The sequence below is a fragment of the Rhyacophila brunnea genome, unplaced genomic scaffold, assembly GCF_057557595.1.
Source record: "Rhyacophila brunnea isolate RB1 unplaced genomic scaffold, BYU_Rbru_1.0 scaffold_9, whole genome shotgun sequence".
Taxonomy (NCBI): Eukaryota; Metazoa; Arthropoda; class Insecta; order Trichoptera; family Rhyacophilidae; genus Rhyacophila; species Rhyacophila brunnea.
Window position 1 is genome coordinate 37273819 of NW_028233361.1, and position 17037 is coordinate 37290855.

General features: G+C 39.6%; 1 protein-coding gene across 1 annotated transcript in view; it reads left to right on the plus strand.

Annotated features, from left to right (window-relative positions):
- LOC147063583 (protein FAM135B) overlaps window positions 1-17037 on the plus strand; it is a 59124-nt gene that overhangs the window by 39546 nt on the left and 2541 nt on the right. Inside the window, exons 7-15 of the mRNA XM_085959537.1 lie at window positions 401-489; window positions 2325-2531; window positions 3614-3687; window positions 5113-8114; window positions 8202-8367; window positions 10319-10504; window positions 10803-10968; window positions 16205-16416; window positions 16719-16966. Coding sequence (XP_085815663.1) covers window positions 401-489; window positions 2325-2531; window positions 3614-3687; window positions 5113-8114; window positions 8202-8367; window positions 10319-10504; window positions 10803-10968; window positions 16205-16416; window positions 16719-16966 — 4350 coding nt within the window. The remainder of the gene's footprint in view (window positions 1-400; window positions 490-2324; window positions 2532-3613; window positions 3688-5112; window positions 8115-8201; window positions 8368-10318; window positions 10505-10802; window positions 10969-16204; window positions 16417-16718; window positions 16967-17037) is intronic.

Here is a 17037-nt window from a genome sequence, read left to right on the forward strand (position 1 = left end):
CCGTCGAGTGCCATGCACCGGGAGACCCAAAACAAACAATACCGCGTGAGTGACAGTGCAACCAGACCACGGAGCCGCTATAAATCATCCTAAAGGTCAGTATCTGGTATTCTGTTTAATCGTCCCCACCCCTAGATCCGGAATCCACATCATCCTTCACAAATTACGGTCCACTTGCGAAAAGCGCCACCAAATAATGTGTACAAAAAAGTTGACGATATAATATATTGTCAACTTAGTATTACCGGTAGATCTTAGGCTGTCTTTCTCTGATGTCCATCTTCTACAACGTCGAGGCATTGGTTTCAGTCTTCCCTGTATCTATGGAGTATCGTATACTCGATTAAATAGATTCAACGTCAATTAATTAATAAGTGTGGCATAAAATGTAATTTTTTAGGTGACGCTGCAGTGGGCTGGACTTCTTCGAGCCGTTTCAGGAAGACCGCACGCTCATCATGCCCTGGCTGCTGTACACCACGCCCTTAGGTGTGTATCACATTTCTCAGCATACCTAAATATATGATTTTTTTCTAATCTGAAGATTAGAAATGCTAGAGAAAGTAGAACAAGTAGACATTAATTGATATTTTACTTTCAATATTACCTACGCCTACACCTATTTCTACCTATACCAAATTGATTGTTATTACATTGTAAAATACAGTTCACAAGGAATCCTGAAATTAATGTCATTCCATACTTATTTGCTTAGTTAGTCCATATCCACTACTTAGACATCCATAGTTAGTAGTCAAGGCAGATCCAACGTAGCTTCTTCACTATTAAGTGACTAGATCAGTGGTTCTTAACCTGGGTTCGATCGAACCCCAGGGGTTCGGCGAGTCAGTCTCAGGGGTTCGGCGGAGGTTAAGACACACACCCGACTCGTATGATTCGTGATGACCGCTCTGGAGATTTTCATACCGTTTGTTACAACATATCTTTACGAGCAATCCTTTTCGAGGATGCTGGACATAAAAACGAAGAAAAGGAACAGACTTTGTTGCGAAAATGACATGAGAGTGGCACTTGCCAAGGTGAAGCCGCGCATTTCTGAACTGGTCTTTGAAAGACAACAGCAGAAGTCACACTGATTTGCAGTAAATATTCATTATTATGTTTTTGTGTGAAAATCATGTTTTAATGGTTTTGTTCTTTGAACACAGTGATGTTGATGCACGGTTCATTTTGTGCACCAGTAAAAAATATACCTATGTTTTGAATTTGAAAAAAATCATATTTTATTTTTCCAATTAAGAAGGGTACGGTGAATCCGCATATGAAACTGGTGGGGGTCAGTACCTCCAACAAGGTTAAGAACCACTGGACTAGATGCTGCATGATCCGCCTTCGGATCACCTCGTTATTCTTAATGTTATACCACTCGAACACCAAGTATTCATTGCAAGACTGCATGACTTGTTTCCATGCCTTATCTAATAATGGATAGCTACATATGATACATTTGCCAGACTAATATATTACCGAACAATATTTCTAGTTTCTCCAGCTAATCCTGGAAAGTTTAAACTGACAACAGTAGGTTTGATTTAAAAACGTTCGTAACTATTATAAGACTGGTTGAGACCTGTTTCGAGATGTGTTCATCGTATTGAATGGCCCCCATCCATTGGCGGCTCGACGACTTTCTAGGTGGTGGAGTTTATCCCACCTAGTTTCACAATTACACATTATGTACCAAGCTATTTATAATAAAATGATTATCTGAGTCGTTACTTAATCACATCTAAAAAGCGTGCTTAAAAATATTATTAAAATATTAACTTAATTAATAATAATATTTATTATAGACTTAGCATATTATCAGTTAACAACGACATACAGCGTCCGTTTTTACTCACCTAGGGGTTATTTGATTCGCTCCCCAGTATTCGTATACTAACGCTAATGCATTCACATCCTTTGTAGAACAAGATTTGTACCGCGGCGACGGGATGGGACTGAGTGACCCTGGTCAGCGAAAAATAAACTAGGTGCTACCGTGAAATAGGGCGTATTAAATTTAATTAATATTTTAATACCGCGTAATCATCATTATGTTATTACATAATTTACAATCATTGCTGTATTTATTTGTATAAGTAATAATAATAAATATCTCCATAAAATTGCGATGGGTTTAGATGGATAAAATGAATTAAATAGTTCATTTAATCATGTAATTAAGTAGGTATATTATGACAATGATAAAAATATCGGACGTATATTTTTTTACATGATAACGATGTGGGGATGGTTCCTAAAAACCCTTAAGGTAGAGCCGCCCCAGCCCCGTCCATTAATCTATGCGTTGATTTCAGAGTAAAACGTTTCTCGGAGTGCTTCTTTGTGCTGGACAATCCTCGTCAGTCACTGGCGGGATGTTACGACGCCAACTACCAGTCGTACCAGTCCATCAGCGAGCTGACGAGGCGCTCCAAATACCTGGCGCTGCTGCCGCCCCTGCCCGTGCACTGCATCGCCCTCGACGGCGATCCCCACATCATGCCCATCATCTTCGAAGACAGGTAACTAAGCACGGTCAATTTCAAGTATGTAGTCGATTCACTAGATCATCTTTCTTCAGATTTCCCCAGAATGTCTTAATATTTTTTGGAAGTTTTCGTGGTTAGCCATTCGCCCAAATTCCTAGTCTGGATTGATGGGTTAGATTAACACTAAGGGTTTGACAACAAATAAAGAGCCTTATGACATTTAAGCATTAAATTGATGACATTTATAGAACATTTTGGTATGATACCTAGTCAGGAGAAAAGAAAATATTTTGTACGTAAACGGATTGGGACTGGAAGATGGCGGGTTTTTATAGCTGAGATTTAGCCTTTGCTAATCTAATCTATCAGTACTTACTATCCATTGAAGTTAAGCGCCTTCCACCGAAACCCGCCCCGCACCACACTCGGTCTTAATCGAACGTATCGCGGGACCCTAAAATTGGTGATGTGAAGCATCTGAAACAATTGGACTGGGAGTGTCCTGGGAGAAGATGTCCAAGACTTATGTTGCTACGCTCAAAGTGAGCTCTGACTGAGTTTAATGAGTTTATTTTAATGCAAAGTGCTAGGAAGAGAAAAGCACATGGAAATTACGAATTACGTTGTGTAAACAGCAAAGAAAACAATGCTAATCATACGGACAGCAAAAAATATGTGATCTGAGAAGAGATCTTCACGCCCGCAGTAAGACGCCGCATTTTTTTTAAATAAAGATAATTGGCCTTATTATAGTATCGGTTGCATCATTGTGATTGAGATTTAAATATTGATCTAAACAAGGCCCTATAAATTTTTTATTATTATTTTCCCGTCATTTGCACCACTGAGTGGAACAGTCCTCGTAACGTATATCGTCAGAACGTTTTGTTTATAAAAATATAGCCAAACCAAACGATTGTTATGTTATACCGGGCAAGGGGAAGTTAAACGCCAAAATAAATACGCTTGGAGAGATTTCGTCCGTGCATAAATCGTTTATTATCACCGTCCTCGTACTAGCCCTAGACCCTGTCGTCCATGCAAAATTGACCTTATATTCAATGGTCCATAATCGTATTTACTCGCATCAAAGTAAATGTTGTTCTTTTTATTAGGTATCAAGACACTGAGGAATTCGCGCGAAGAAGATCCGGTGTTCTGACTCCTGGCACTGCTAAATCCGGAAGCGGTAAGTTTGTCAAATTTAACCTTATCACTGCCAGTCAATTTTTACTAGGTGGACACTTGTAGGCCAGCTATTTTCGGAATAAAATAAATCCTTTAAAAAATATGAAATAGGAACGGAATGATAAATATTTGTGAAAACTTACCAAAACAACATGTTTATCAAGTTCATCGTGAATATTTTCACACTAGAATGATAAATATTGTTTAGAAAATATACACATAATGTTTATTCAGAAGTTATGACGTTTACAAGAACCCGCGAATATATTCGTCCGTGGCCTGACGCGACATACATGCTTTGGGGAGTTAATTCGTCCGTGGCACGGATCAGGTTAAGACATAATTAAATGGGCACTTACGATTATTTATATTTACAGTAGGTATATATTACCATCGTGACAATGCATTGGTAAGGATTGTAAACTGATGTATTATTATGATTGGAATAATTTGACCCAAACTGGTCAACAAATCTTGTTAATTTCTGTTCATTTAAAAATTCGTTATGTTTTGTCATAAGGAGATTCTAGAGAAAATCATCAGGAGCCACCTGATCTCGAACATTCGTACGGATTTACTACTGTCTGAACCTGCCCGAACATTAATTTAAGAGCATACTTCAGTGAAACGGCAAATAATTTTCAGCAATAGGTGGGACGTAATTTCGCCCGCATTGCCATTCGGAGAACGATGGTCGACCTATGAGCACGTCAATTTGTTTTGTGATGGCGTCGGAGAAATTAATTCTTAAATCGTGTAAAGATAACTAAAAAGCGTTACGTATTTACTCGAAAAACAAAACATGTCAATGAATATATTATTATTATTACTTAAATAATCATAAACATAACATTAAATGGACGCATGTCGAATTTTTATGACAAATTATGTTTTGTTCGTCACGCGTCGTTTGCACAATCTGCGCGTCGCGTAGTCACGATTGTTTTAGACCATGCCTCAGCTGAAGTATAGCCTTAAGTTCATCTACGTTTTATCACATTTTTTATTGAAAATATAAACCACCCAAAGACTTTGAATCTTCTTTCGGTTGGAAACTTCTGGGGTCTCCCTATAAAAATCATCGAAAGCAATTTCACTTTGAGTGAAAGTGCTATTTTTATATGAAAAAAGAAACAAATACGATGTTTTATAAATTTGGTGATCCCTGTGGTCTCACTTTCATTTATGTTTAAGCTCCCCATCTCTATATATAAAAAGGTTTTCTTCAAAATCTTTTAAATCACCATATTTCTGTTATTTGGAACATATAAGGGGAGTATTCAACCACCCCTCTATGCTTCATATAAAATTAAGTCCCTTAAAAATAAAAATACATAGGTATGTTTGTCGGGAACCCTACCCTATTAAATCGGTTATTAGCATTTACCACATCTTACGTGTTAACAAATTGTATTGGCATTTACAGAGCCGCTCCTTTGCACTGAATCTGCCACGGATGACTGCTCATGTGGAGTGGTCTCCTTACTAGATTCAAGAAGACCTTCTTCGGAAACTTCAAAAATTTCACTCACCTTGCCCAAAGAGATCATGGATGCCATGGACCCGCAACTTACAGCGCAGCTCCCCAACATTCTGCAAGCAACTCTCACCCTGGCACCGCAGAAAACCGTCAACGGCTCACCTAAACGCTCCGCCCTCGTGAAGCAGACCGTGAAAGAGTCCACGCTCAAGAAACAGAAAGTAGAGAACGTCCAGGTGACCGGTAACAGCCGTTTCATCGTCCACAATAATCAAATCAGCGAGATCCAAATGGCTCCCAAAAGAGCCGAATCCTTCTCCTCCAATAGCATCAAGGATGGCATAGCTCTTTCGAGATATTCCGCCTCCACCCTTTTGGATATCGGTGACGATGAAAATTTCGGAGTGAGGAAGCGGCAGGTCTTCAAGCAGACGAGTGCAAATCTTTCGACTTCCGGAAGAAACAGTGTCAGTGGAGTCAGCACGTTACCCGCGAGGCATAGCAAATCTTTAGATCAGCTAAAGGTCTCGCCGCAATCCAACGCCCTCGCTCTACAGGGAGGCCATCAGCAGAGGTCGCTCTCGAGAACGATGGGCCCCAATCAGTGTCCCATTTCTTACGTGCCGCAGAAACCTCAAACGCTCCCGAGAAATATGCCGGGATCGTCCGCGCAGGCTCAAAGGTATTCCGAACAAGCCTCCGGCTTCAAAGGTTCCCAGCTGCAACAGAGATCGGGTAGTCAGAATGTCGCAACCACTTATGGTACAAAAGGCGAAGAATACCGGCGTAATATCAATGAGTTTAGAGAAAAATACAAGAACCCATGTGGGGCAGATCTCAACGGGCGGGGGGTGAGTGTGGACCGACTGAAGGGCTCCGAATATAAGCCCGCCGAAATAATCAGTACCGGAATACTCAACAACCTGACCTATCCATTTTATTTCGTTTACAATGACCAGGGAAACCCCAACAGGCCGCCGGACAGTTTTGTCTGCAATCCACTGGAGTTCCAGCGTGGCTACAATGTGACGCTTCCGAGGCCTGTTCTGCCACCCAGAAACTCATACCCGCCCGTCAGTAATAAAGCCAGTCAACCCGGATCGTCAGAACCTGCCGCCCGCGCCAACCCTGGCAAGAATATTCATCGCTCCAACTCCACGCACGCCTTCCACCAGAAAGGATACACGGAAGGAAGCATCAACGAGGGCGGCATTCTCTCGCAAACGTCCATACCTTATAATCATAGTTATAACGATTGCACGGCGCTTTGCCAAAACGGATCGAAATATGGCACACAGAATTCAGATTCGGGTATTGTCATGAATTTTATGGAGAAATCTCCGGTCCTGCCGATGACCAATAATTACGTCGGAGTGAAATCGCCGACCTCCGCACAGCCTGCCGCTCAACCTAGACACAAAAAGAGCAAGACGAAAGAGCAGACTAAACTGCATCACAGCGCAAAAGAACTGTCCCGCGTCACGGCCAGTAAAGATTCCCTGAGTAGCCATCACTCAGGGAGGTCGAGAGATAGCAAGACCGACCGGTCCTCCACTCCCCGTTCGGAGAAGAGGTCGATCGTCGGCGGCAGGCGTAAACCCTCCGAAAGAATGAGCCAGCAAATGTCGGAAGCGGGCACCAGCTCCAGCGACGAGAGTGCGCCCAGAGCGACCAAGCGGCTCGAGTCGTCCGCCAGCGTTCCTCATCGCCTCGACCGCGGTCAGGAGGGCCTTCGCCACTGCCGCAGCGCTGCCTCCATGCTCGACGAGGGGAACGTGAACGGTAACCTCTTTTCCGAGTCCCTGCCCAATCTGGCCCCCCCTCCCGCTTTCGACTCGCCTCCTCTCGACATCGACGATGAAAACTTTAAAATTTTACCTCCCGACACGTTCAAAAACGAGGAAGATCTGAAACTCGACAGGAAAACGGCGAATGGTGGATCAGCCTCCAGCCTCAGCGAGCAGAGCGGGTGGGTGTCGAGCGGCCGCAGTTCCGTCCCTTCCAGTCCCGAAATTCCCAAGTACCGGAAGTCTTACGAAGGTTCCTCTCGACCTCCCGCCCGACCCGACACCGACAATCTGCACACCAACACCCTGCAATCCAACCCGAATCGTCGACAGCAGCAGGCCGATCAAGGCGACGCCGTCGGAGAAGTCAAAAGAACCGTCCTGAACGGAGAACAGCTGCGAGAAAGACTTCTGAAGCTGGCCATCAAGGTGGCCAAGAGCAATCTCAAGGACAGCATGGAGTGCTGTTGCGACAGTCGACCCGTACCCGCCTACGACATGTGTTCGTGTTGCGACGATCCGTCCGCGCTGAACGGTAGCTCAGTCAGCAACGGGAACTCGGTTAACGGAACGATGCGGCCGGAGCGCACTGAAATCGTTCCGCCGGACAGATCTTCCATGATGATGATGATGAATGGGCAGTACCAGAGCGCGGCGGTGAGAAAACCTCGCCTCGGCCCCCGGCACGACTCCTTCAACGCCGTCGACTCCGTCAACGGAAAAAAGGGGGCCTGCTTTATTAACGGAGTCGTCAAAGACGTGCCCATAGTCAAAACCTTACCCGAGAACGCGGTTCAGGCACTTCATCCTTATATCAGGAAAGAACTTCCCCTAAAAGTCGCCGCACCTCCTAGTAAAGCCCAACTTCTACAACAGCAACAAGCCAATTCTGGCGACAAGAACACCTTGAAGGAGAGAATCGAATACACGGATAAATTATTGGCGGCAGAGATAAGAAGTCTGACGATGGACAGGATCTGCAAGGAGACGAAACTCTCGCGGAGAAACCAAATGATGAACGAGGGATCGGGCCAGAAGGGGAGGAACAGCAAATCAGAGGTGGATCTCTCCCATCTTATCACAGATTCTCCCTATGAAGATCTGAGATTGCCTCCACCGCAGCAGTTCAGAGACGTGCCACCTCCACCCGATGCTTTCAAGGTCAGTATAGCATATTAGTCAAAACAGTCAATTTATAAAACCTTCCAATGTATCATAAGAATGATGACTGTATGCTCATGTTTCTAGGACCCGCCCTCAATGACTCCTCTCCAGCTAGACAACCCGCTTTACCACGTGTACGAGGGCGCCTTAGAAAGACGTCAAAGAAGAGCGGGATCCATTACATCCAGCGGCATGACCAAGTCACAGAGCACAGGAGAGCTTGCCAATCACAATCAGGAGGAGGATGAAGGTCAGTCGCTTCCACGTTCATGATTATCATCAATTTCCTTGTCACTCTGATGAATTCTCCAAAAAAATAAAAATCTGTGTGTGTATTTATGTACACGCGTTAGAAGTTATACTTCTTTGGCGTATCAAAACAAAAAAACTCATCTTTGCCATACAATGGTTATAATCGATTCAGAAGTGCCCATGATGAATTAATAAAAAATCAAATTTTATTGGTGTGTTATTACGATTATATTCATTTCGGTCTCAAGGGTATTTTATCAATATAGGTATCGTCAGCAATAATATTTTGTATGCGAATAAATAATATTATTGCAGAATGTACCTACTTTGGAAGAAAAAAATCTCAAAACCTGTGTTTGAAAAATTTAGCAAAGCGCTATTTCGACCATTTTTGCTTAAACAGATGACTGTACAACTATTTTCCTTAACAATAATAATTTATTACAAATCAAAAGAAAAACATAGCCCTATTATTTAATGGCTTAACTCAGGGGCGGGCAAACTTTTTGGATGGAGGGCCAAATTCAAGAATTCAAAATGAGCGGCGGGCCGCAAGTAAAATACCATTTTTAGATATACACTATTTATTATCACGAAAAATAAACATTATAAAAATAATAATAAGAAGAATGAAAGTGTTGTACATTTTTTCAAATTCAGGTGTTAATTTTGTGGTTGATATTTTCAAAACTGCTTGTAAATGGGCATCGGAGATATTTGATCGTAAAGAATTTTTATTGAGGTTCATGATCGAAAATGTTTGTTCACATTTTGATCATTGTTGATCCAAAAACAACGAACATTTTTCTTGCATAATCTTTAAGTTGTTCGAATTTGTCTGAATTAAGGGCATTGTAAAATTTGGATATATCTTCACGACGATGCAATTCTCTTAAATCAGTGTCACACTGCAGACCAATAATCTCAAGTTGTAGCTCTATCAGTACACTATCAATATCTATTGAAAATGGATCGCGTACTGTTGCTAAACTTGTCTCAATTTTTCGGAAGTCACCAAATCTTTGTAAAAAATCGTCATTCAGAGCTTTAATAATTTTACCATATTCTTCAAATTTATATTCTGGTATATTCAGCAACTTCAAAGTTGGAAAGTGGTCCACGTTCTTATTCGATATTTGTCGAAGGAACAACTTGAGTTTTAATTGAAATTCATTCAAACTCTTCACCATATCGTGGGCATATATTTTTTTTCCTTGCAACGCAGAGTTAAAAGTATTTAAATGTGTCACGATGTTCAACATAGAAAATAGTGGTTACATAGTGTGAGACGAGACGCAAGGAAGACGTACTGAGATAATACATTAACGAAACAACAAATTCTTCAAATTTTAATCTATTGTCAATACTTTTTTAAAAAATATAAAAAAGGTATTCGTAATCAGAAGTACAATTAATGATGGCGGGCCGCAAAAAAATACCCGGCGGGCCGCAGTTTGCCCTCCCCTGTTAACTGAAACGTGATATTGGCTTTTGTGATGAAATAATTATTATCGTCTTCAATTATTATAAACCGCTAATAAATAAATTGACATGGGATATGCGACAAATATTATCCTAAACTGTAAAAATATGTATTTTTGTGTATGAAGTGTCTAAATATTGTAAATTTACAACATACCAGTGTTTGAATCATTTACCAATTCAACATTCACAAAATTTATTTATTTATTGATATATATTTTTACTCATAAATAATACTTACATAAATATAGCCTCAAATCTTAATGAATAATCATAATAATAAATTGTGTTGCATCGGCGCGCGCAACTTCCGACACACGCCAAAGGCGTTACATCGGCATCACATGCCAAAAATACACTCTGATCTGTTTTCCCAAACCGGCCAAAAGAAGTATAACTTCAAAAATTCCATATACAATAATCTTATAATCCACCTATCTAAACTAACATAAATGACATGTATTTAGATCGTGACAATAGCCTGGCGTCGGTAGTGGGTCTGGCGGAATCAGAGCAACTGTTTGTGAAGTGCCGTTCAGAGTTCCGGCGCAGCGTCAAGTATCCCGGCTCACTCTATTCTGACTTCCCACCTTGTGATGCCTCACTGCCTTACTTTCATATCAGCGATGAATACAGAATGTTCAACCCCGAAGGTATCAAACTTTTCTCAAGCCTCTTTGTAGATTTAGCAAATAGACTATTTTTCTTTCTTGCAATCAAATTGACTGAATATTTAATAAAACTGTTATAATAGATGTTTGGATAGGTTGGATGTTCTAAATAATATTTTCATCAAATTTACCAAAATGTCACACATAATTTATTCTAGGAGTGCTCATGTATTCTTCTACATTTGCTTCCACTATAATATTATGTTATATTAAGCTCTCATAATTGGTATTTTACATTCGTATCTAGCTTGAATTGCAATCTTTGATTTGTGGTGTACAGGTCTCCATTTGATAATATGCGTCCACGGTTTGGACGGCAACTCGGCTGACCTGCGTCTGGTGAAGACTTACCTAGAACTGGGCTTGCCCGGTGCGCATCTCGACTTCCTCATGTCCGAAAGGAATCAGGGAGATACCTTCTCCGATTTCGACACCATGACTGATAGGTAAACATGATGCTTCAATCTTTCTCCATCTATAATAGGTATAGTTTCTACCTAATATTGCTTCCTTTTGATATGGGTAATAATAATATTATAATATATAATATATCATATTATATTATATTATATACTAGCTGACTCGGCAAACGTTGTTCTGCCATATATATTATTTCTAGTGAATATTTTGGTTGTTAAATAAAAAATAATGAATGTATTGTAAGTGTGTGGGGATGGGATCTATGGCAGAAAGAGAAATGGAGCGCTGTAGACGATGACCACCGATTAAAACAATAAAACACCAACCATTCATTTTCTCAATTCAATGTATTTCATTAAAGTAACGGACATATTCATTGTTTGATCTCTTAAAAGTCAAATGTAAAGTGAAAAAAAGAAATAAATTTTTTATCCTAAAGTAGGAAAATGAAATAAAGAAAATCAATATTAATTTCGAAGAGCAATTGAGTGTACGATATTTTTTGTCAGTCCGTTTTTAGACAACACAAATAAGCTCGATGGTTTGCCCACGCGAGAACATGCCACGTATAATAATTGTCCGTGTGAAAAACATGGTGTGCCCAAATCTATTAAAAATTGAAAAAATTGTCAAAAAAATAGAAAAAAAATTCTGGATAGGGACACCCTAATCACCTAGCGGTATGAAATATACTTTACGACCTATTCTCATACCTAACAAATATACATAAAAAAATTCATAAAAATCGGTCGAGCCGGTTCGGAGGAGTGCGACCATAAACACGGTGACACGAGATTTTGATATATTACTAGCTGAAGTACCCGGCTTCGCACAGGGTCGCTTCGTGGTTATATTTATCTTAGATATTTGAAAAATAATAAGAGGTAATTATTTTTTTAATATTAAAATATCTGTGTAATACAATATGGCAATATGAAAATAATTCTAATAGGAGTAAAGGTCAAACATAAGAACACTAAATTAAAATCGAATCCAAAATATTAAAACGTTATTAATGTTATTAATATGTAGTAAAAAAAAAATCAAAATTGGATGGAACAAACAAACAACAAACTTTGTATTTTATATAATAATAATTTAGAAACCTTTGCAGGTGTGCGCACACCAACTGACAAAAGTTTCATCGCAATCGGATGATTGGTATAGGAACGCATACGAATAGTAGAAGAAGATGATTTTCTAATTCAGAAATCTTCGTGGGCATGCACATGACAACTCACCAAAGTTTCATTGCAGTCGAATTAATGGAATAGGAACACATACGAATAGAAGAAGAAGAAGATGGTTGTACTAATTCAAAAACCTTTGCGGGCGTGCGCACAACAACTGGTCAAAATTTCATCACAATCGGATGAATGGCATAAGAACGCATACAAATAGAAGAAGAAAAAGATGATCGTACTAATTCAGAAACTTTTGCGGCCAAGGGCACAACACTTGATAGAAATGTCATTGCAATCGGATGAATGGTATAGGAACGCATACGAATAGAAGTAGAAGATGATTTTCTAATTCAGAAATCTTCGTGGGCATGCGCACGACAACTCACCAAAGTTTCATTGCAATCGGATGAATGGTGTAAGTACGCATTCGAATAGAAGAAGAAGATGATGGTTGTACTAATTCAGAAACCTTTGCAGGCGTGCGCACGACAACTCACCAAAGTTTCATTGCAATCGGATGAATGGTATAGGAACGCATACGAATAGAAGAAGAAGAAGATGGTTGTACTAATTCAGAAACCTTCGCGGGCTTGCGCACAACAACTGGTCAAAATTTCATCGCAGTTGGATGAATGGTATAAGTACGCATAGAATAGAAGAAGATAGAATAGAAGAAAAAGAAAATGGTTGTATCAATTTAGATTGCGGGCGTAAACACAACACTTGATCAAATTTTCATTGCAATCGGATGAATGGTATAGGAACGCATACGAATAGAAGAAGAAGAAGATGGTTGTACTAATTCAGAACCTTTCGCGGGCGTGCTCACAACAATTTTTCAAGATTTCATCGCAATCGGATGAATGGTATAAGAACGCATACAAATAGAAGAAGATAGAATAGAAGAAAAAGAAAATAGTTGTATCAATTCAGAAACCTTTGCGGCGTGAGCACAACACTTGATCAAAATTTCATTGCAATCGGATGAATGGTATAGGAACGCATACGAATAGAAGAAGATAGAATAGAAGAAGAAGATGGTTGTACTAATTCAGAAACCTTTGCCGGCTTGCGCACAACAACTGGTCAAAATTTCATCGCAGTTGGATGAATGGTATAAGAACGCATACGAATAGAAGAAGATAGAATAGAAGAAAAAGAAAATGGTTGTATCAATTCAGATTGCGGGCGTAAACACAACACTTGATCAAATTTTCATTGCAATCGGATGAATGGTATAGGAACGCATACGAATAGAAGAAGAAGAAGATGGTTGTACTAATTCAGAACCTTTCGCGGGCGTGCTCACAACAATTGTTCAAGATTTCATCGCAATCGGATGAATGGTATAAGAACGCATACAAATAGAAGAAGATAGAATAGAAGAAAAAGAAAATAGTTGTATCAATTCAGAAACCTTTGCGGCGTGAGCACAACACTTGATCAAAATTTCATTGCAATCGGATGAATGGTATAGGAACGCATACGAATAGAAGAAGATAGAATAGAAGAAGAAGATGGTTGTACGAATTCAGAAACCTTTGCGGGCTTGCGCACAACAACTGGTCAAAATTTCATCGCAGTTGGATGAATGGTATAAGAACGCATACGAATAGAAGAAGATAGAATAGAAGAAAAAGAAAATGGTTGTATCAATTCAGATTGCGGGCGTAAACACAACACTTGATCAAATTTTCATTGCAATCGGATGAATGGTATAGGAACGCATACGAATAGAAGAAGAAGAAGATGGTTGTACTAATTCAGAACCTTTCGCGGGCGTGCTCACAACAATTGTTCAAGATTTCATCGCAATCGGATGAATGGTATAAGAACGCATACAAATAGAAGAAGATAGAATAGAAGAAAAAGAAAATAGTTGTATCAATTCAGAAACCTTTGCGGCGTGAGCACAACACTTGATCAAAATTTCATTGCAATCGGATGAATGGTATAGGAACGCATACGAATAGAAGAAGATATAATAGAAGAAGAAGATGGTTGTACTAATTCAGAAACCTTCGCGGGTGTTGGCACAATTACTGACGAAAATTTCATTGCAATTGGATGAATGGTATAAGGACCATACGAATAAAAGAAGATAGAATGAAGAAGAAGAAGAAGATGGTTGTAAAATTCAGAAACCTCGCGGGTGTTTGCACAATTACTGACGAAAATTTTATTGCAATCGGATGAATGGAATTAGAACGCATACGAATAGAAGAAGAAGAAGAAGATGGTTGTACTAATTCAAAAACCATTGCGGGTGTTACCACAACAACTGACGAAGTTTCATTGCAATCGGATGAATGGTATAGGGACCATACGAATAAAAGAAGATAGAATGAAGAAAAAGAAGAAGAAGAAGATGGTTGTACTATTTCAGAAACCTTTGCGGGTGTTAACACAACAACTGACGAAGGTTTCATCGCAATCGGATGAATGGTATAGGAACCATACGAATAAAAGAAGATAGAATGAAGAAGAAGAAGAAGATGATAATTTTTCTAATTCAGAAACCTTAATGGGTGTGCATACAACCATTTACCAAAATTTTATTGCAATCGGATGAATGGTATAGGAACCATACGAATAAAAGAAAATTGAATGAAGAAGACGAAGATGATGATGATTTTTTTAATTCAGAAACCTTCATGGGTGTGCATATAACCACTTACCAAAATTTCATCGCAATCGGATGAATGGTATAGGAACGCATACGGGACAGACACACAGACAGACAGACATTCATTTTTATATATTAGTATAGCCTATACTCTTCCCGCAAGTGCAAGCAATAAGTTTACAAAGTTTTATTGCAATCGGATGAACGGTGTGGCTGCGCATTCAATACGAACAAACAAACACACAAATATTAATTTTTATATATTAGATATAGAGATATAATATAATATTATAACATATAATATAATTATCAATCACTCATTTATGACAGCTAGTTGCCACGATTAATTGGCTTCAATATAACCGGATTAGATAAACAAAAGATACCTACAGGAAGAAAAAAATATACACTCTCAGTAATACGCCGCTCGATTATCCGACAACTACTATAATCTGCTGTTATTTTCACTAGTTGAAAGCACAAAATCAAGCTCTATAATTCGCCAGTATTCGATTGTCAAATTCAGTAGTCCGCCGTGTACCTACAAGTATACAACGCAGACGGATGGGTTTATTTTGGAAACTTCTCCTTCGTAAAACGGACGTTCATCCCGAAGAAAGTAATGTACCAGGGAGGAAAGTGCCCGAGGACCGCTTCACAATAAAATTATGCCGTGCTCCAATGCAACCGGGACACACAAACTGAAGCTTTTGGTCATAGGGCAAGCCAGGAATCCTAAGCCATTCAAGAATATCTGCCTCACTGGTTGTGTCAAGTGATTTACTGTTTAATATTTAGTTAATAAACTTAGTTCATAAATATGTATAATTCAGTAAAAACTTGATTTTGATTATAAATAAAACTAATTTGTTAGTAGATGCATAAATTTCTGTAAAATGACTGTCTAAAAGGTCTGTTCTAGATTATATTGTATGCACTACAATGAACCATTTAAGGGGGATCACATCAAACGTTGTGATTTCATAGAGACATATATTACCCGAATTGCGAAGCGAATATAATAGAATCTTCTACCTATTTGTTAGGTTAACCTAACCAAAGCTAACCTAACCTAGCCTAACCTAACCCAACCTAACCTAACCTAAACTAACCCAAACTAACAAATAATCCAGTTTATCGGCTATTTTCAAAATGCGTTTTCCGCTGTATTCCGTATAACCGAAAATAACCTTCGAGGCATCTCAACTAGATGTCACTGTAATTTATAATAAAAATATTTATAATCAAAATATTCATAAAATTCTAAAAACGGGTGTTATAATTATAGTTATTATTTTTAAACGATAGTATATTATACAATCTTGTAGTTATAATTCAAAAGTTTATCTGGTTCGTCTTCTTTAGTACCTAACTACATACATTAAATGACATGGTGCGTATTGGTTATTTTCGAGTTGATCATAACATATTAATATATTTGGTTTGCGGCAGGCTTGTCCAGGAGATCCTGCATCACGTGGAGTCTCTGAGGAGTGAGCCGGCACGGGTGAGCTTCGTGGGCCACTCTCTGGGCACCATCATCGTGCGCTCGGCCCTGGCGCGCCCTCAGCTGCGCCCACTGCTTCCGCGCCTCCACACCTTCCTCTCGCTAAGTGGCCCGCACCTCGGCACCCTCTACAACTCCAGTGGGCTCGTAAACGCCGGTAACAACATACCTACCTTTTTAATTTGCATCTTCTGAATAAAACCATATTAAAATGACTTCAATCGGAAGACAATATAATATTATGGGGAATAGCATTAGTTTTACTCTCTTAATTAATACTATTGACTGAGGATTGTTGATGGAAATAGATTTTAATTATAATTATTGATGAGTTGAGTTTTGTACTATTCCACAAGAATATGTTAATTTATATACCTATACAGTATGAAATTCTAATCGTTGTCTGTTACCATAAATAATATCCATAGTCATAAAGAAATGTACAAACAACCTTTCCAGGGATGTGGTTCATGCAAAAATGGAAGAGGTCGGGCTCTCTCCTGCAGCTGTCATTGCGAGACGCGCCGGATCCCCGCCAGAGCTTCCTGTACCGCCTAGCCCAGCGATCGGCCCTCCACCGCTTCCAGCATGTGCTGCTGTGCGGCAGCGGCCAGGACCGATACGTGCCGTTGCACTCCGCCCGACTCGAACTCTGCAAGGCCGCCGTCAGGGACCGAGGAGTGCTGGGATCCGCCTACAGGGAAATGGTAACAATCACTATACACTTCTCAAGTTTTTTGGAAATGTTCCAGTCAATCAGATCGGCTGACTCTCGATA